The sequence below is a fragment of the Furipterus horrens genome, unplaced genomic scaffold, assembly GCF_987537825.1.
Source record: "Furipterus horrens unplaced genomic scaffold, mFurHor1.1.pri manual_scaffold_3, whole genome shotgun sequence".
NCBI lineage: Eukaryota > Metazoa > Chordata > Mammalia > Chiroptera > Furipteridae > Furipterus > Furipterus horrens.
Genome location: NW_028327173.1, coordinates 123989859 through 124011634, shown reverse-complemented (window position 1 = coordinate 124011634; position 21776 = coordinate 123989859). Strand labels below are relative to the sequence as shown.

The following is a 21776-nucleotide window of genomic DNA, read 5'->3' as shown; positions in this document are numbered from 1 at the left end:
CATCTGTAAGGTAAGCAGGTCTGTCAATGGGAGAGATCATACCTAAACAAAGAATTGGCAATAATTCCCCTGACATGGTTAAAGGTATGAGCTCTGGATAACTCCTGGATAGACTGCTTGTGTTCAGATACGCTGTTACTTTCTAGCTGTGTGACCATGGACAAGTTACTTATAACCTCGTTGGCCTTCAATGTCTTCATCTGTAAAGTGGGAATTGTAGTACCATCTCATGGAGTCATTGTGAAGATTGAATTAGTTAATATGGGTAAAACAACTTAGAATATTGCCTGGTCCACAGGAAACACTTAAATGTTAGCAACTTCTGTGATACCACATAGTCAGCTTCTGTGAGCGACTCTGAGCTGTGCAGTGCTTTTGGCACTCTCTCTCATCCCTCCAGACTATCCATAAGACAGGCTTATGAGGGTCAGGTAGTGTATATATTGTCACCAAAAGACTACAATTGTTCTTCTGAGAGAAGTTTGTAGGGTGGCTTAAATGTGTGTTCAGCTGAGGACAAGGGAAACATTCTATGAGATTTACAAATGCTTTGGACAAGTCACTCCCACACATTGAGCCTCATTTGTGTGTGTGTGTGTGTGTGTGTGTGTGTGTTAATCTGTAAAATGGAGGTATTACTGCAAAAGTGACTAGAACAATGCCTGGAATGCTGTAAGTTTCAATACAATTAAACATCGGTTCTCATCTTGAACAATTTGGTTCTCTACCAACTTGTTCATGGAAAAAATGTCTCGGTTGTTGAACACAGCTTTGGTTCTTTACCTGACGACCCTTTCATGCTGATATCTGTATGATCAGTCATGTATCTCTCAAGTGACAAACAAAAGAGATTCAGTTTTTGAACAAATTGTTTCTAGAATAGCCTCCCAGAACAAATTAAGTTTGAAAACTGGGGTTCCCATGTGGTGACAGGTTTGAAATACTCTCATCTAGGGAGGGAGACCCTAACTGTCCAAGCCTGAAAAAACTGATCTTTTGGGTCAGCAGGAAAACTGACAGTTATCTTTTCCACTCATCACAGGCGCAAACAGAAGAAAATGACAGCCTGAGTCTTTAAAATGGGTCAGTGATGATGGGAGTGCATTTTTAAAAAAGATATTATTTCCTTACTTTTAGAGAGAGGGCAAGGGAGGGGGAGAAACATCCATGCGTGGATGTGGGAGAGATGAAACAGATTGATTGATTGACTGCCTCACTCACACTCTCAACTGGGAACCTGGCCCCACAACCCAGGCCTGTGCCCTAACTGAGAATTGAACCCACACTCTCTAGAGTGCAGGCCAGTGCTTCTTGCTCAATCCACTGAACCAAGGCTGGGAGTACATTTTTAAGTCCCATTTTTAACTCTCATTTATGGCTTTATTTTCCCCCCAAAAGAAAAGGTCTAAAAGAAAAAGAGAAAAAGGAATCAGGTTACAGTTTATACCTGATGGCTCCTGATGCCAATGTTATAGGAAACTTCTGTCCTCCTCCTGCCCAGGACATACTGGCTTACTGCTGGGCATTCTGCTGTGGCTCTTACTGCCTTGCTTGGAAGCAGATAAATGGTTTTTCTTATTGGTTAGACCTCTGGATGAGGACAAACTTTCCCAAACAGCCTCCTGGGAAGAGCTGCTCTCCGTAGTCCTATGGGTCTCATTATTTAATAGGCTCTCTCCACTTTGCACACCCTGCACAGAAAGACCAACTTTCTTTGGAGGTCCAGGAAAAGAAAAGACAAGAAACTGAACAGGTGGTGAATTTTCACTTTCTTCCCAAAACATTTAGGACTTTGTCACCACCAGCAGCAGAAAACAACCTACAAATCTTTACCTCCATTCTTAAAGTAACACCCCCTCAGGAGGAATCAAGAAACCAGTCAGCTGACCACAGGGACAAGTCCCAACTCATGCCTTCTCAGAAATCCTTTTCTCCTTTTCTTTCCTATCTTTTCTTCCAGGGCTAATGAGGAAGTCCCAGGGTAATTTCCAATATATGTCTTACAATGTCCATGATCCCTCCCCAGTAATCATTTATTGGAAAGATGTTTTATGATACAAATTTGATAATCTTCCATGCACACTGGCACCATTCTAATTGGAGTTGTAAACCCATAAAATTCAAGCCCTTTGTCTTTCTGAAGGCCACAAGGTTTAAAAAGATACTATTGTCCTCCCTAACACCCGCTACATTGTCACCAGGGGCTGATTAAACAGTCCTGAATCCTAATAGTGCGGATTTTGTCTAGGTCCTTTTCAGGCCTGACAATGCCCTTTTCAGTTCCCAAAACAAAAGAAGATTTAAGGATCGAGATTCTTCTAAGATAACCACATCCATATGGAAGGCAAGGTGGCCAGCAGCTGAGACCCAAACACCCACTCCCCTCCCCCTCTGCCCTCCTTTCTCTCCCCTTCCCCCCAAACCCCAGGTGATAACACCATCTAAACTATCCTTCCTCCTCTTCCTCCTCCTGGAACAAGAAAGAGGCCCTAAACAGGCACAATGGTTACTCCTCACTGAGCCCGTGCTCCCTTCTCTGGATCCGATGCCAAAATTGCTTGCCTCATGCTCAGCTCCCTGCACTGGGTGCCAGGCAAAGGTCCTCACTTCCTATCCAAAGAGTGACCACTGCACAGGAGGCCCTGCTGTTCCATTTACCAAGGCACAGAGCAGTTAGGGAGGAGTGGTGCACTAGTGTGCATTGGGGCGGAGGATGAAGTGAGTCCCAGCATATCCTACACCTGTGTCGTGCCACAAGGGCTCTCCAAACTGGTCCTCCCTCAACTAGCAGTCCTAAGGTGCATCATTCCCCACCACTCTTTGGTTTCTTCACCACATTGCCAGGCCAGATGTAGTACTAAGAAAAGGCAGGGAATCACAGCTGCCAGGGAATCACAGGTGAGGCACTGGAAGGCTTAACTGGGGATATAAGGTCTCCTGGTGCTCTTCGAGTCCCTGAACCCTGGCTGCCGCATTCCAGAAACCAAAGGCTTGCAGCCAAGCCCGGGCTGCTTCTGCTCTGGCGCAGAACGCTGGGACCCACCCCGAAAGATAGCACATCTCCCGAATATCAATACGGAGAAGCACATGCCCAGTCTTGGCAATGGCCAACTGGATTAACTTCTGGTGTTTGAGTGGCCAGCAGCTCGGGGAACCCAAAGGGGCCTCCAGGTCCCTTAGGGCCAGAACCACCTCTAATTAACAAGGACCTCAGAGTTGCTTCCGCCTCCTCCCTCCCCTCCACCTTATCTTCTTAAAGCCTTGTAGAGATTTTGACCCAATTCGTGGTGGGCCTTATTCACCTGGTTATAGAAAAACACAGCACCCATCTACTTTCCGGCAGAAGTGCACGTGGACCCAACCCTACACATTTTGTTCTAGCACCACTTAGGGGAAAAATATTCTATTTCTTTTAAAATAAGTTGCTTCCTATACAAATAGTTATTTAAAAATATAGAAATAAAGTTCGAGCAGTAAAATCTAACTCTGGGACTGGACATTGAGGGGACGAAGAGATGGAATGGAGGAATCTTAGCGGAAGTTCCCTGCGCACTGGCTGTTGAGAACTGGGCAGGGGACCTGGGCGCCAAAAGACGTTGGGCCTGCTGGGTGGTGAAGTCCGGGTAGTGCTTCAGGTTTCGGGCTCCACCCCTGCTCCACAGCTGTGCGTACTACAAAGACTGGGGTAGGCCCAGAGCCCCAGCCCCGAAGCTGCCTCACCAGTTCCAAGAGACCAGAGAGGGGGTCGCTAAGTGCTGGTAGGTAGGGAAGAGGCCGAGCCCCGAGCCGGGCCCAAAGGCGGCGTAGCCGGACAGAGGGCAAGCGGCGACTGGAAGTGCGCCGTTTTTGTCCTGGGCAGCGGCCGTACCCACTTCGCTGCTTCCGCCGCACGGCTGTCCGTCTTGCACCAGCACCGGTACCACCACGCGGCGCAGCAAGCCGGGCGCGGCGCGCAGATGAGCAGAGACTGCCAAGTCCGGCGACTCCGTGGTCCCGGGCACACGCGTGCGCTTCAGCTTGTAGCGGTGGTTCTGGAACCAGATTTTGACCTGGGTGGGAGTGAGGCGCAGCAGGCGCGCCAGCTGCTCGCGCTCGGGCGCTGACAAGTATCGCTGCTGCCTGAAGCGCCGCTCCAACTCCAACGTCTGAGCCTTGGAGAACAGCACCCGCCGCTTCTTCCTCTTCTCGGCGTCTGAGCTCGGAGATGCCGGCGGAGCCGGCGGCCCCTGTGACGAGTCGGGCAGGCTGGTCTCCGGGCTGCTCTCATCCGAGGCTAAGGACAGCAAAGGAGACATGGCCTGGTGAGGCGCCGGCTCCTCTGTGCGCCGGCTGCTTCCCGCCTGCGTTGAGGAGCCGAGCCACTTGCCAGAGCGTGCACCGCTCTCCCGCAGCTTTTGGGGTGAGGCCGTTTCCTTTCTTGGGCCCACACCTGGACACTAACCTCTCCGAATTCAGTGACCTTTTATACCACAACCTGAGACCAAGCTCCCAAAAGAAACCCATCCGGGGCTTTCTTAAAACAAGTCCACGCTGGTCGCCGGGCTGGCAGATTAATTTACCGCAAGCCTCCTCACCAACCCCGGCCACCTGAGGGTCGAGTGCACTACAGTTTGCAGAGGTTTGCAAAGCCCTGAATCCAGGAGAGCCAATGCGCCCATCCCACACAGAGGACTGGAGAACGTGGCCGTGCTTTCAGCATTTAAGGGCCCGGTCCTAAATATTTAAACATTCTGACCCCTAGAAACAGAAGCCCAAATAACTGGCGTCAGTGCTAGGCGCAGGGATCTGCTCTCAGGTTGTACCGACTTGGTGACGCAAGTCGTAAGGGTTTGAGGACAGAGTCTACAGTTTAAACACTGGGGAAAGCCAGCCCTGCGTGGGCCAGGCGCTGAATTACGCTTGCCCCCTCCACCCCCGACGTCGTCCTCCGCTCACTCACACGCGCAGGTGCCGCGATCGGATTCCAGCCAGGTGGTACAGGATCCGGGACACGGGGCTCGTAGCTCCGGCTCCCGCCTCCGCAGGTGATGCGCGTCCTGCTCGGGTAAATCCAGGAGCCTGCGTACGGTGAAGCTGAGGCGTCCAGAGGTGGTCATAGCCGGGGAGATGAGGGAAGCGAGGGGCAGGTTCGGCTGGGAACCAAGCAGTTGCCTGGGACGTCGCTCCTACTGGTGGACGTGAGAGACACACGCCATGCGCTGGCTGCCGAGATATTAGCGCGCTTACAGCGGAATCCCTTTCTATATAAACAGCTCTTCCCACCCAGGACGCTTTGAAAGGCAAGGTCCGGGTCTCCAGGGTGTTAAGTACCTGAATGAGTGCTGGACCAAAGGCACGGCAAGCCCGGAAGGTGCCACCTCCGCCCCCTGCCCCGCCCCGCCCCCCTCCCCTCAGCGCCCCGTTACCTCCCAGAGGCAGCAGGAAGCAACCCTCGGCATTAGCAATTCTGTCTGATTAGCCCAAAGTGGGGACAGATAATGGGGATTGTAACCGATGAATAACATCTTGGGTGGCGAGCAGTGGCCACCACTCGCCTGCCCATCCCCAGCTTCCTCCTTCTCCAGGCTGACACCGGGCCTGGCCCCTCGGGAGCGCTGAGGTGGGTGGCAGCGTCATGGGTAGGTTTATGAGCACCTAGGAATTTGCTCCCTGTCTGCTAATTCCTCGAGCTTGTTTGCTAGAGTGTTCGTTTCCCGCAATTATCCGGAAAGTGATTTACAAGACGGTGTTAAACTGGTGCGCTCTCGTTCTCTTTCTGATTGGGCGCCTCTAAGGACTAAGGCGAGAATTTACTGTGGGCACAGAGGAGTCGCCTGGACCCATGGGAACTTGGGCCGAAAGTGTTGAAGGCCGCTTGGAGCCTCCCCACACCCCAAACGTCCCCCACAACTTCAGGGGTGCTGGGCAAGGGCTGGAAGCATCCGGGGAGCCCTGGCTCAGCGCCCCTTTCCCCATACCATCCGAGCAATTTACATATTCCGAAGTGGTAGGCTCGTAGGCTGCGGGTCGCGCCCTCCGCAGAGCTGAGCCGAGGCCCGATTTAGAGTTCACGGGCGTTTCGCAGGGCGGACCAGGAGGGCTTTGCGTCCTCTTCGACGTTGCTAGACCCTCTGGCGCCACTTCTGCGCCCTGGCTCGGTGGCCTCAACATCAGACCCATTGCCAGGAATGAGGCCTCTGCCCAAGAGCAGGCCTCCAGCCGGGGCTTCCTGCTTGGTCGTGGCTGCTGGACTTGATCAGGTAATGGACCGATCGGGAGAATTAGACGGCCTGCCCGGGGTTTCCCCGAGATCTTCTAGTCCCCACAGCCCAACCCAAGGAAATGATGATTATAGAAGGCGCAGGGAGCCGCCACAATTGCATACATTTGATGGCCCGTGGTTTCAACAGGGCCGCGCTTCAGTGTATGGCTCAGCGGGTGCACTTTCAGAGGCCTCTCCTTCGGCAGCCAGTGGTTTACGTTTCTGGTTGTTAAATTTAGTGAAGGGCGCGGCTCTTGGGCGGCCCGGTCCACCTGAGCTGAACTAGGACGTGGCTCCTGTGCAGTTGCCCCGGCGCCGCTGAGCCTGGAGCACCTTCCCAAGCAGCCTCCCTGTCTAGCGTGCCCATAGTGCCCGGGGCTGTGCAGCGCGCTGGGTGGTCGGGCGAAGGCAACCCTAGTACAGGCCAAACTGTGAGGCCTCGGACAAAGGGGAAATGGAGCTCGACGCCCCGGACCTGTTGGAAGCATTTGTTCCAGTCAAGATTTTGCATTTGTTCAGTCTGAAATAATGCGTGATTGACGCCTGCTCACAATGCACTTTAGCGCTCCCGGATAAATCAGAGCTTGTCCGGTGTTGTCATGGTTTTCAATGGGGTTCAATGGGATTGGGAGCACGATCGACTCTGCTGGCTGTCTCTCCGCGTTCCCGGCAATAGATTTATTAGTTATGTCTTTTTAAATAAGATTAAATTGAAATGACTTAGCTGTCCTCTCTGAGATAGGGGGCAGAAATGAACAGTGGATAGACCGGGGCGGTGCAGAGGGGGAGGGCAAAGGCAGAAGATGGAAACCAGGCGCCCACCGTGCCCTAGAACCTAAGCTCCAGCGTCCTAGAGGCTGGTCAGGTCGCAGACCTGCCCGGGGCCTGTGGACTTTTCTTTGGCTAGAGCTCCATGCTTGGCAAGCTCTGCCAGCCCATCTCCTGAGAGAGGTGGAAGAAGGGCACTGGCAAAGGCTGTCCTAGGGAAGCATTAGGACAGACCCCAAATTAGGGTCCGAAGTTCCAGGCTTTGTCAGGCAGAAGACGCTCTGGCTTTGGAATGCACTGTCATCCCAGCTCTGTCCCTAATTAGCTCTAATCAGCTCCTCAGTCTGAGCCTCTTATTTTCTCATCTGAAATAGAGGAGAACAGATTTGGTAACTTGGAAGAACCCTATAGCTTTATGATTCCACATCTCTGGAGTTTTTCTAAAATCATCACTGTATTAGCCTCTTCTGGAACTCTCATCCCCAGGACTCTGACTCCACATTCTCCAGCATCAGGACTCTGACTCCACATTCTCCAGCATGTCCTTTAAAGTTTTGTGCCATCTTTTGAGTTCCCAAAAGACCTTCCACAAGAATAGGGTGGGTATATAACAATTTTGTAAAGGGAACCAAGTCAGGAGAAGCAAAAGAGGAATCTTTCTTGGAGTGACTGACCTCTTTTAGCCTTTTAATCTATTTAACATCCTAAGCCCACACTGATGTGTAGAAATAAGCAAATGGCACTCTTCAGTTCTTAAGAGCTCTTTAGCACCAAATATTTGTTTTTACTCTTAGTATTTGGCTCCCTAAGAGGAGATACATCCCCCATCTCACAGTTGTGCTGTGGAAGGGACCTAGCTCTGAGATTAGCTCCAAATATTACTTCTAGCCTCACCTCTCCGACCTTGGAGCAGTGCTCCCAGGCCCGTCTGTGTTTTGAATACGCACAGGAAACACTAACTCCTCCTTTTAGAAAATGCTGCAACGTCCCTGTTTCTGGGTTTCTCCTTCCTTCACAGGTGCCTTTGTGCTATTGCAGGCCTCCCGACTTTGCTTTGGGGCTTTACGTAAATTGTCTCCAATAGTTGGAACAGCCAGGGCCTGGGGGGTCCAGGAGGTTGTTTCATTTAACCTGTTTCTTCTGAAGCAGTTCAGGAAAGGGGATGAAGGGCCAGAAATAGAGAAAGGTACTTCCTTTATGGCCTTCTCACATCAGGTAAACTAAAAGACATGGAAGGAGAAAATTATTTTGGGTCAATAGAAAAAAGTAGTCGAGATATTGAGTTTTATACATATTGGAAATAATCTATGAATTGCCTCCAAGTCACAAGTAAGTATCTAACTGAATAGTCTTCCCAGATATTGAAATATTTTTTAGTGTTCTGGACACATGTTCTGCATAAATTGTGAGTATTATTATTTAATTAGATAAATAGCTTTTACTCTGTAATTGAAGGTAGTTCATTGCAATCCCAGTAAGAATTTTTAATCTTTAGGCATCTGTGCTATCATGAAGGTATTTAAGCATCTGCACTAATCATCCTGAGAAGTATTATCTCAGATGATCATCACTGCTATGTGCTTAAGAATTTAAAACTATAAATTTCTGAAATAAAACTAAAGTATCTTGATTTTTAAAAAATGATTGCAGATAGATCTTGCATTCTGTTTTTAAATCCTTCCATTTTGGTTAAGTGTCTCACAAAATCCTGCAAATCTATACAGCAAATTCCCCTTGATAGATGGAGGGCCCTCAACTGCCAGGATATTTTTCTTTGCCTCATAGCAACTGATTTTCCCTTTTTATCAGTATTCTGGTGAAAATAGCAAAAGGAAAATAAAAATGGGCTTTTGACACTTCCAAGAAAAAGTGAATGATCTTGATGGAAAGAAAAGGCAGCATTTAAAATCAGACCTCTTTGCCTTTCGTTCTGAAAACTAGTTGCCATGAATAAGTAAACATTTCCCTTTTAATGGCTAACAGTCAATTGCTTGGCGGTGGTCCAGGTCTGGCTGCGATTTTTTCTTAGTTGTATTGATGATATGTATATGTTCACATGAGACAAGAAACAGCAATTACTTTCAGACTGGGACTTTAGTACATCTTTAAAATGGGCTTTAGATTTCATTGTTTAATGTCAAATGACAGGTTTTGAAAGATCCCACCTTAAGTTCCTTAAAATATTGACTTTACGTGAACTTTTGGTTGTTGTTCTTGATCTCTAGGAGAAAAGTTTTTCTCTCTTAATATGTTTATCTGGTTGTTTAGGTATATACATAAAAAAATAGGGGGTAAAATGATTCAATGAATTAAAAAGTAAATGTATCTAGTTAAATATCTGTAGTCTCCATTTCCCAAAGAACCTGCCAATAACTTTTTAATGTTTAAATTAGTTTATTAGTTTATTTAAGTATTTGTGATCTTTCCCTTGCCTTATAATGGTATAATGAGGGTAGCTGTGATAGCATAGAATGTAAATTGTCAGAGTAAACAAACAAACCCATTTTGGGGAGGGTGCCAAACCTTATTTGTCCCCAACTGAACTTCTCATTTTTGTCTAACCTTTTATTTTTAAGGTACCAATTAATATTCCTTTTCTTATAATTTATATGACACAGGATCCTTATTGATGTCTACACAATAAGGGATCAGGTCCTAAGTCACATTTAATGTCACATATAGACACTGACAGAGTAGACTGGCCCCAGGGACATATGTGATGATGCCTGCCCCAGTACCTCACATGGGCCTGCCTACAACACATACTTAAAATCAGCAGCACTTCAAATCAAGCCAATCATTATTTTTTCTTAAATTACCCAAAATGAGGCACCTTTTTCTTTATATCTTTAATTTGATTGACATTAACTTTGCAATTTTAAAAGGGTTACATTATTAAGGTAAGATATTGTTTGTGTCCCATTTGACAGCAGTTTAAACACCAAACCAGCTATTATTTTGGAGAAGTATTTATTAATATTTGGTGAAAACAAGGACCACAGTATCTCAGAGGGCTAAAGAATCAGATATTCCTTTTTCTTATTAGTGATAATAGCAGCAGCAATAAAACATCACTTTATGTTTTATACATTTGAGAAGGCTTGCATTGTGCCCTCACCCTTGCTTTTGCATCCTGAGTCAGGATAGATTACCTAGAAGAAGCAAAGATGGAGAGACTTGAAAGCAGATAGACTGTGAAATTAGGAGGAAGGAGGAAGGGGACCTAAGGTGGAGTAAGAAAGTCTATTGTAATACAAGGAATGAGAAGAGAATGATTAAAAGGTGAGAGAGAAACAGAGCCTGTGCTGTTTTAGAGCTACAGGTGCAATTTACTTCAACTCAAAAAAAAAAAGAAAAAGAAAAACATGAACAGGAAGGTTCCAGTCAATAGTGCTTCTGTATTATTTCCCAAAGTCTTTATATTTCTAAAAACTAATGACAATAGCTTCCAGTCATAAGATGAGTAAGCTCTGGAGGTGTAATGTACAGCCTGGTGACCATTGTTAACAATATTTTATATCTGAAAGTTGCTAAGAGAGTAGATCTTAGAAGTTCCCAGCACACACACACACACACACACACACACACACACAAATTGTAACTGAGGTGAGGAATGTCAACTAAACTAATTCTAGTAATCATTTTGTAATTTATACACATATCAAATCATTACATTGTACACTAAAAGTGATGCAATATTATATGTCAATTATATCTCAACATTTAAAAATATATATGATAATAGGTAAGTTTCAGCTTTCAAAGCGCTTCAAGTTTTTCTAGATTCTATTTAGTTTGCTCTTAAATAACCCTTTGGAAAATTTTTCCTCTCCTCCAAGGAGGCAAAAATACACAAGAACAAGAAATGACAACCTGCAAGAATTTTCCCACATACACACAAAAAAGTAAAAGAGCTGTATACATTTACTGCCATCCCTGGAAATCCCTTAGCCAGCAAAGGTGGCTGTCTTTGTATTCTTGATTAAATGGGTATTTGCACTGAAGTCACATACCACACAAAGGAAACAAAACAAAATAAAAATGTCCTTCGTGTTCTGTTTTTCAATCATTTGTGAGAAGGAGATTCTTGGCCTTTATCACTGTCGGTGAAAAGTTCTTCATGGGAAGAGACATTCCACTCACCCTGCTTCTCGTGCACAGGGAGCTTTTACCATGGAAACTACCTCTGGCGACACTGGACAGATACATAAATGACAAAGCTCAACACTGGGCATTTCAGGTCTAGCTTTATCTCAACAGGGTATGAAGCACAACGTTTAGCATGTCTTGAGAAATTTATTGTTCTATTTGTCTTGCTCTGAATCTTAAAACCCATAAACTGGGCTTATTCAAGTTAAGAAAAAATTAAGTAATGACTTTAAGGAAATTTGGATACTGAAAAATGTATGTTAGGTATTTAACACAAATACATATAATAAAGCTGTACTTTTTTAGATGATGTTTTTAATGATAGCTTGAATATCTCCTAGATAATAAAGTCATCTTTAATGTATGTTTCTATTTTTAATTGGTTATGACCTTTAATTAAGTGAAGGAAAGAGTATTCTGCTACTGAACAAGTTACTTAAAATAAATAAAATCTATATCTGTTTAATAAAATCTATACTAAACTGTGGTTGGCTTATCCTCAAAATAACATTTTGCTTTGTAATATGAACCTGAGGAAATTAAGAGCAAGTGCTTCACTTATATTGAAAACTAATATTGAAAAATTATATTATACACAAAAATTCTATTGCTTTTTGATTCCACCTGCCTATCAAGTTTTTGTTTAAATTGTAAATTTACGATCAATCCCAGGTCACTCCCCTACTATTTTCACAAAGTCTGTTTCCAGCTTTGCTCTGTCCGTGGTCCACATGAGCCTATACAGTGTATGTCTGTTGCTTCTAAACACTAGGTTGATATATTCCCGGACGGCTATGGCGTCAGGATGTGCACATTTTTTGAATACATATTTGAGACTCAGCTCTTGTCTTTGGCACTTTTAGTGGTTTGTGGTGTGAGAAAGAAACAGGTGGTCACACACTGGGTTTTAGTTGCTTTTTTTGCCACTTAAAAAAAGAAAAACCTTTTTTTCTTAAGCAAAAGGATTGGGATGTAAAACAAATTTTGAGGAGGAAAAAATCAAAGAAATAATATACAGTGTTCCCCCACTCATCGTGGGTATTACGTTCTAGATGCCATCACCACCACCACCACGCAAGATAGGTGAAAATCCGCGAAGTAGGAACCTTACATTTATTTCCATATTGATATATATTTTAAGGCTTTATAAACCCTTCCCACACACTTATAAACCGTTCCCACTTCCTTATTAACCTTTTCCACACTTTTGTAAACACTACTTATGTTCTTAAACATATTCTACACTCTTAAACCTACGTAACTTTAACAACACACATATACAGTACTGCAAAATCCCGCGATATAGCAAAAAATCCGCGATAAATAATTAAATAAAATATTTTTAAAAATCCTGTGGTACAGTGAGGCCGTGATAAGTGAACCGCGATACAGAGAGGAACTACTGTATGTACCTAAAGTTAGACATTCCCTTTCTTACATGTTATTAAAATGATTATTAAAAAGGACAACGTCTGTTGTCAAAGCTTAGATAGCAAATGCGGGGAGTTATACAATATAATTAATAGGTCATCCCTGGCAAATTTAATTTCTGGTTTCTCCTAAAATATAATTAAAATAAAGATCACCCAGGTTTCATGAATTATCACCTTAATCATTTCTTTCATAGAACCACTGGGAAAAGTACCTGAATATCTCTTTTCATGGTGCACACTTATTTTTTTCCTTATTGAGATTTTTCTATTACCCAAATCCTAGTAGGGTCCTGACTCTCAGATAAGCTGATTGTCACAAGAGCATCCCCAAGGGGCAGGCAGCATAGAGGGAAAAACCTGCTAGTGTCACTAAATGAACAGAGGTGTTTGCACTGACCAGGTGTAAAGGCGACTGGGTGAAGGGAGGGACGAAGGGAGGAGAAATTGAGAGAGTGAGTGCCTGTTTCAGCTTGGTGGCCTCTGTCTCTGCCCAGCCATGGTTTTTACCAGTTGGTAAAAGGAAGCCAGTGGCAGGGAGTTGATTTGATCACCCTCTCTGAGGGTGCAATGCCAGGAAGCGTAGAAAAGAGAGGGTGGTTTTGTTCAGATACCAATTAAGAAACTTGAAGGCCTGCAGCATTTTAAAAGTCCTTGTAGGGAACCAGAGGCTAATTTTTAGAAATTCTGTTGTGATTTGCTTTTTAGTAGCATCCCAGTGACTAACAGAGTGTGATTTCATCTGGTCTAAGTAGTATTTGTTTCCAAACAGTTTAACAATGCTAATTGGGTGGCACAGAAACCCTTTGTAAGTTGCATTTTTTAAAGAAGATAACTCACCCCAGCAAAGAACATAGATTGAAAACCAGTTAAACACCAGGGAGAACAAATGTGTCTTAAATAGAGGATGAAACAAAGGGAAGGTGGGGGCACATCCCCTAATGTCAATAGGCAGAAAGCTGCACGTGCATAATGGCCATGGGAGCGACCACCCAAGGTGGTCCAAGTCAATTCTAGGGACAGAGACCTGAGTCTGGGGCGGGGAGTGTGTGTGTGGGGGGGGGGGGGGAGCGGGAGGCAGGCCAGCCAGCCACCCAGAATCCTGCTCAGGAGGGAGCCAAGGTGGTGGAGAGCTTTCTTACTTCTGTCCCATGTCATGCTTGTAACCACAGCCACTTTTCTTCCACCAAATATAACCCAAGTGGCAGGAGGCTTCGCTCTGGCTGCTTTGGCCAACAGTCACTCCTAGCAGATCCAAAAGGCTTTAATGAGAGGGACTAGGCACTCAGCAGTCAATTGAATTACTCAAATATATAACCCTCTTCCACTCTCCACCACAAGGCTGCCCACCCACCAGCCTTAGTATCAGTAGCATATAAATCCCTCAAGAAGCAGAATTTTTTAGAAAATTGTAATCCACAAATATATGAGTAACTCATGAATACAAGGCACAGAGCTAGTACTGAGGCTGATCTAGGAAAACATAAAGCATAGTCCAGGAAAAGCAATCTGATTTTTTTTTCCAATATGCACCAGATTTGAGGGTCAGACAGAAAGAACCAGATTTGGATGTGAAGTCTGGCTTGTCCAAAAAAATCTGAGTGACCTGGGCCAACTTTGTAACTTTCTGAAGCCACAGTCCCTCATTTATAAAGTGGAAACAATAATTCATATGGGTGTCATGAAGATTAATAAGGTATTTTATGTAACATGCCTGTCAGGGTGCTTGCCCACCATTAGCAGGTACTCAACTAATTGTGGCAGCTGTTGTTATGATAGCGTATCTTGGGGGTGGGATGCATGTGGAAAGGAGGAGTTTCATCCTCATATAGCCACTGGGAGCTGTTCATTCCTCACAGAACTGAAACGACCTTTATCTAGTTTACAGAAAAAGAAACTGAGGCAGTGAGTGACTTGCCCAGCAACTCACAGAATCTGACTTGGATCCCATATTTTCCTAATTTAGGGTTCTCTCTACTGCAGCACACCCCACATTACAAGTTCCTGAAGTAGCTTCTTCCAATAGAGCGAGGAAGAAACTGCCTACAAAAGAGATTTCCTTAAATTTATCATCATTAACCAGACCTTCTAGTTTCCATTTTTTGGCCTCAGGCCTATTTGCTGCTGCTTATAGCTCTCAAATTTTGGTTAGCATTGCAAAGACTCTCATTGCACTTAATGGGAGGAGAGAGGCTTGCCCTCCCAAGCCCTCATGTTTTCCTTTCTGGGTGCCACTGTAGCTGCTTTAGGTGTTTTTCCCCAGTCCCTATGCTCCAGCCTTCCCAGTGTGTGAGTCTGTGATGTAGCATTTGAGACCTCTCAATTCATCCAGAGCATCTCGGAGTCAAGTTCTTTCTTCAGCACATGAAACACCACCCAAGCACAGAATCAGATGAACTGGAAACAAATGCATTTGCTTGGAGAGGACCAGAAGAAACAAGACAAATGTTGACTACTTTAAGAAAGCAAAGGCAAATGCAATAAGATTTTTTTTCTTTAAGGGTAGAATTCTTTGCCTCCTGCAAAAAAACAGACAATGGTGCTCCACGGCAAGGCTGTCTGTCACTCACGTTGGGTCCTTGGATTTCCCTGGGCGGCTGTGTGTGAAAGTGGTAGGAAGAAGGCTGTTGTATGCTTGGTTCTGCAGGTGTGTTCCTCATCTCGGGCTGCTATACAGCATCCAGACAGTCCTCACTCTACAGGAAGAAGTGAGCCGGTTCCCAGGGTCCTCAAAACCCAGTCCACCTCACCCAAGGCCATATATTCTACCCGCCTCCTGTGGTTTTCTAAGCTCCTTTAGCTCAATACTCTTTGCTTTTCTTTTAATTGCTCTCAGAGCATTTCAAATGTGTTAGTTCCATCTTCCTAATTTGGTCATAAGCTTCTCAAGGACAGGCACTGTGCTTTATGTTTCTCCTGTAGTCTCAAGAGAAATACCTGTTGATTTTTTTTGATTGACATAAGACTATTGTTAAATAGATAAGTATTGGATTTTTAGGTAAAAAAACATTTCATTAGCGGGAACATGTTTTTTTTTTATTTTCTTTTTCTTTTTTAAAAATAATTTATTTGTTTGTTTGCTTGTTTATTTGTAGAGAGGGGAAAGGAGAAAGAGAGGAAGAGAAACATCACTGTGTGGTTGCCTCTCACTCGCACCCCCAACTCGGGACCTGACGTGCAACCTAGTCATGTTCCCTGACTGGGAATCGAACCAGCGACACTTGGCTCGCAGAACAATGCTCAATCCACTGAGCCACAGCAGCCAGGGGGAACATGTTTCTTCTTTGGCACAGGTATATTTAGTCAGATAAGAATATGAGTCAGGATTCATTTCCCAGCTGACCAAACTGATATAAAATCATTTCATGCTGGAGGTATTGTGAAATGCCACGGGCAAGGGTTGTGTTGAGAGACACGACCACTGGTTTGAGAGACCTGGCATCCTGATCTCAGAGCAAGGTAAAATGGATTTTGTTGTTTGTACAAAAAGTTCTCTTCCTTTGGTCTGTTATTAGACACAATGGATGATAACAGCTGATTCAGAACAGTTACAGTCTAGTGTATAAATATGTAAACACGGGTAAGTATCTATTTAGACAATTTAAAAGTGTGTCTCATTTACCCAATTATAAACAGCTGTCTGAGAGCAATTACGATTTATCATGTAAATGCTTATTTGCATAATTTGAAATATGAATATTATTTGCTTGATAAAGACTGTGAATAAAAGGCAACTTGAACTTTCTCTTGCTTGGAGTTTTATGCTAAGTTTTTAACCTCACAGGGGAAAAAAGCATTTTGTTCAAAATGGGACTTCATTTTATTGATTCTAGCAGGTCCAGATAATAGCTAGTTTAATAAGAAAAGAGCAAAAGTTTTAAAGTAAAGGTAGCTGGCCGAGAAATAATGAAAGGTTTCATACTCCTTGGCTACTTTTACTCCTGATAATTTACCATGCGGTGATGGTGAGTTGCCTTATGACTGCTCTTACTGAACATGAGTGTCTAATGGTGACTATTTTCAGGGTATTTAGCATATTATTTTATGTACTACAATCTCATATACACATAACTTTTAAATAATATAGCATTACTTATAAAATAAGTATACTTCCAAGTATCCTAAGGAACATTTCTCTTTAAAAATAAGATTTCAACTTTTATGAACAAGTACTAAAACAGGGACATCAAAATTTTCACTCAGTAATTACCTTATATATTTGTTTTTTAGGGTTACCATAACCAATTACCACAAATACTGTGGATTAAAAGAACAGAAATGTATTCTCTCAAACACCTAGAGACTGGAGGTCTGAAATCAGGGTGTTGGCAGCGCGATGCCCCATCTGAGAGCTCCAGAGAAGAATCGTGCCTCACCTCTTCCTGGCTTCTGGTGGTTGCCAGCAGTCCTTGGTGTCCCTTGCTTGCAGCCACATCATTCCAGTCTCTGCCTCTGTTGTCACATAGACTTCTTTCCTGTGTGTCTGTATTTCTGTGTCTCTCTTTTTATTAGAAGGACACTAGTCATTAAATGTAGGGCCCATCCTACTCCAGTGTGACCTTATCTTAAGTACATCTGTAAATTTTACTATTTCCCAGTAAGGTCACATTCACAAGTACCTAAGGTTGGAACATATATTTGGGGAGGACATGATTCAATTCACTACATTCAAAGAGAACTAATATGCAAAGTAATATCTCTGAGCACTAAATGAGACTGAAATATTATCCAAATTATCCTTCCCTAAAAAATAATTTGTATTTTGCATGATTTTGACATTACAGACATATTATATTATTTGAAAAACTGAGAATTCATGTGATATATATTACACAGTATATATTATAGTATAATTATTATGTACTGTATTCAAGAAACATTCAGTTTTCACTATTTGAAAAACAATGTGATGAGAACTAGCTCTTAACTAGACTACCCAGTAGCCAGAACACCTCATTCTTCCATTGTTTTGGACAAGAGAAAGTTCATGATCTTGCCTTGATAGTAATGCTTCTCTTCAAGGACCTCATTGTTATTATTGTGCCACTAATTGTGGCTGAGTCTCCCCAGGTAGATTACATCTCTCTCTGGAGCTCTGCATTGAGTTGAGGGGTCCATGACTGACTCCTTTATGCAGTTCTTTTCACACTTCTAGAAAGGAAGCTATAGTATGTCAAGCACAGTAATAAACATTTTATGAAAAGTAGTTCATTCAGACCTCATATCCTGGGAGTTATGTTTTATGATATCCCCGTTTTACAGATGTAAATACTGATATTCTGATGGGGTCCAAAATAAAACAGCCAAAAAGTGGCAGAACCAGTATAGAAATCTGAAGGCTTCTGTCTTCAAAGCTTGCAGCTTTGTCATATCTCTTAGAAACTATCACAGTGTTCCTGGCTAGGTGCTGTCACTTCCTTGGCTGTCTCACACTCCCAGACATGTTCAGGAAAGCTTTCTGTGTCACTTCAGCTCCATCTCTACTAAGTGACTTCTGGTTCTTAGGAGGATGCACTGGCCAAGTGACTGGGTTAAGAACTTGAAAACCTGCATTGGCCAGGAGGGGGAAGAATAGGTCATCTCAATGGGCAACCTGAGAAAATCAAAACAGGAGAAATCAGGGCATTCCAGTGATTTAGGGTTGAGAAAACAAGTCATGGAGTCTGAGCAGAAGCACATGAGTTACCCACTTCCATGAGCAAGACCCTAAATTTGAGATCATCAGAACTGAGATGAAGTAGCAGGTTAAGAGCCTATCCCACTTCAGTGGGTGTCCAGTGATACTGATCAAGCAGGAAAGAACTGCATCTTCTCTCAGCTTGTGTGAAGCTTTGCTTTTCTAACTTTAAAAGATTTTTACTTTTTTAATCCTTACCCTAGGATTTGTTTTATTGATTTTAGAGAGAGAGGACAGTGGGGGCAGAGAGAGAGAGAGAGAGAGAGAGAGAGAGACAGAGGCAGAGACAGAGAGAGGGAGAGGGAGAGGGAGAGGGAGAGGGATTGATCGGTTGCTAGCTGTACATGCCCCAAACAGGCAACCAGGGATGGAACCCACAATCTAGGTATGTGCTCTGACCAGGGATCCAACCTAAAACCTTTTGGTGTACAGGATGACACTCCAACCAACTGATCCACCCAGTCAGGGCTTCTCTATCTTTATCACATCTGGTTTCCAGAGCAGGGCAATTGTTGTCACTGCCTGTCTTCTTATGTATGTGTCCTGTCAGCCCAACTAGGCAGCAGGCTGACTGAAAAAAGGGTCTTCCTCTCTTGCTATCCTTGTGTTACCAACAGCGCCCTTGGGCTCTAAGACCTCATCCAATCTCTGCCCCTGACATTTAGAGAGGACCACATGTGATAAGCATAAATAAATGGGAAAGTCAGGCATCGAAAGCTGGGTTTTAATTTTCTAAGTCAAAAATTTTACTTTTAAAAGAAAAGGCAAAAAAAAAAAAAAAAAGAAAAAAGAAAAGGCATGCTTTGCTCATATCCAATTTCACTTGATAAAAGATCCCTTGGCCTATATAATTTGTGTGGGGCTTACATGCCTCAAAATGCCAAATGACCAATTGGTTCAGGGACAATTCCAGTATTAGCAGAAATATGCAGATATTTCAATTAAATATCAATATTTAGTGCTTTTTAGTTGAGATTTTTCCTTTTTTTCATCAAGATCTCTTTCTTTTTGTTCTAACTAGTAAAAATTAAATCTAATATGGAAATCAGACTTCTGTGATTCCAAAGTCATACATTCTAAAACCCAGATTGAAAAAAAAAAAGAACTTCAATGCTTTCTTTTCTAATTGTACTTCCCTTTTCAAATAAGAAAAAAAGATCAATTAGCATTTTATGGTGCCTATTAGTGAGGACCCTGTCTGGTCATAAAGTGCACCAGGCAGAGGAATTTCCACACAGGCATAAAAATGAACTTTCCTTGGGTCCTAAACTGCTCCTAAGTTAAAACAAAATTCAAGAAATTCAGTTTGAATCACCATTCTGTCTCAGTACTCTCTAAAGATTATGACCTTTACCAGACAGCCAGGTAGGCTAGGTCCTGTCCCTCTCATGTCCCCTGTCCGTCCTGACTCCTTGTGCCACCTTCAGCCATGCTTCATTTACCACATGCCCCAATATTTTTAAATTTATTTCCTTTCCAGTCTTCAGAGCAAGCTTGTGGGAGAGGTTCATTTTTCTCTCTCAGGGTAGGACTGTAAGTCCATTTTGATTGCTAAGTATGACATTAGAATTTTGGGGAAATCGATCATTTCCCCATCAAGGATTGTTAATTTATTATTGTTATTATTCCCTATTCATTCAGTCACGAGCACATATGAAATGCCTACCATGCGACAATTGCAGTAAGTTCTGGAAAATGACATTTATATAATATTATATAGAACAGAAACTTAGTATTGCCTTTGCTTTGTTTGCAGTTCTAGAAGGCAAGTATTATTATCTCTGCTTTACAGATGTAAAAACTGAGATTCAGACCCCTGGGCCTTAATGCGGACAGAACTGTCATCCAACGTTAAACTATGGAAAGTACAAGGATCAGATTTTTTTTTTATGACACTGTGCTGGAGATTTAATAATAAAAAATATGAACCCAGCCCCTGGCCTTGAGGAGCTGAATGTTTAATTACTCATATTTGTGACCATAGAATTTGTGTGCAACTTATAATCCAAATAGACACTTTGAGAGGGAAAAGGGGCACTACAATAATTATGCCAGGACAACCAGTGCAAACTGGGTGGGATGGTTGTTTCCTTTCTCCTAGCCTGTCGGCCTGTTTGGACAAGGGGAAACATTTGCCTTCACAGAAGCTGAGCATAGCCATGGAGCATGAAGAGGGCCAGAGTGGGGGCAGAAGGCTGAGGTAGGGAGGAGTAAGGCGGGCAGGAAACAGTACCTGGGTTGAATTCATGTATTGACTCAATAGTCAGAGGTGAACCCACCATGGGAGGCGGGTGCTGTGACTGGGGTGGGCAGCTGCTTTATTTTAAGCTGCAAGAGAAAAGGGAAAGTAAGAAGAGTCTATTCTCCATGCAAAATCAGTCCATCTTGTTTTACATTCTATTTCAGTAAAGCCAAGCTCCACCATGGGTGAAAATTCCCAAGATCTCTTTCTTTTGGCTGGGTGGTTTTTTTTATATACTCCTCCCACCCAGAAATTTATTCTTTAACTATATAGTTTGATATTATTAAAATAATTATTGCCATTGGGTGGGTGTTAACCATTAAAAATTCCAGAGGGCAGGGAAGCTACCTTCCTTTGGTTATTGACAGGATGCTAATAAGTGGAAGGAGATGTGTTACATACACTTTATGCCCAAGACTGGGACTGAATTTATTTGCTCTCAGGTGGCAATTATGTCTCAGCACTGGAAGGAATATGAGGAGATTATTGGTTCCTTATTCTTCCTGCCTCTAGACAGTGATCTCCCAGACTCCAAACACCTGGAAGAGAATTGTGGGTGTCAGGGTGAAGAATATCCTCAGGATGTCATGGAGGGCCCTCGTTGACTCTTTTTCTGTCAATCCCACAGCTCCCACTTCTTCCCCATGTGCACTCTGTGCTTCAGCTGTGATGACAATGCTGTGTGACAGCTTTGGAGCTCTTACGTGCCCCCAGGCAGTTTTCTAAGCACATCACCCATGCGATCTCAGTTATCCTTCCTGGCCCTGTGAAGTAATTTATATTGTGGTACATTATTTTTTTAGATGAGATACAGAGAAGTTAAGTAGTAGTCCCAAGGTCACAAGTAGTTGTCCCAAGGTCACAAGTGGAGATTTGTGCTAGAGCCCAAGGCTGACCCCTACTGTGTTCAAGCCTCTGTCTGGTGTGCTCCTTGCCCAAGGGTTGTATCTCCTGAGGAACTGCCTGTGCCTCAAAAGCTGCTTCCACGTCCTGGTTTGGGGGTGCCATCACCCCCTGCAGACACCCACCCTGGCAGCATCACTCAGTCCATCCTCCCTGCTGGTTTTCATGACTATCTCCTCCTCTACACTGAGAAACATGCTGTCTTTTACTTCTGGTTTCTAGAACATGGCACATTGTCTGCAACCTAGTAGGCTTTCAGATACACTCAATACAGCAAAATGTACACAGTCAGACAGCGAATTTTTAAAAGTGCTGACTTGCCTTTGCAGTGCCCAGGTGTGGACATGGCTAACCCCTATGGAACAA

The 21776-nt window shown here is 43.7% G+C and overlaps 1 protein-coding gene across 1 annotated transcript; it reads right to left on the bottom strand.

Annotated features, from left to right (window-relative positions):
- Positions 1-3716: 3716 nt before the first annotated feature.
- NKX2-8 (NK2 homeobox 8) lies at positions 3717-5096 on the bottom strand. The gene is made up of 2 exons (XM_090271841.1): positions 4940-5096; positions 3717-4273 (listed from the first exon to the last, which is right to left on the bottom strand). The coding sequence occupies exons 1-2, from the start codon at positions 5094-5096 to the stop codon at positions 3717-3719; spliced, it is 714 nt and encodes a 237-aa protein (XP_090127967.1).
- Positions 5097-21776: the final 16680 nt, after the last annotated feature.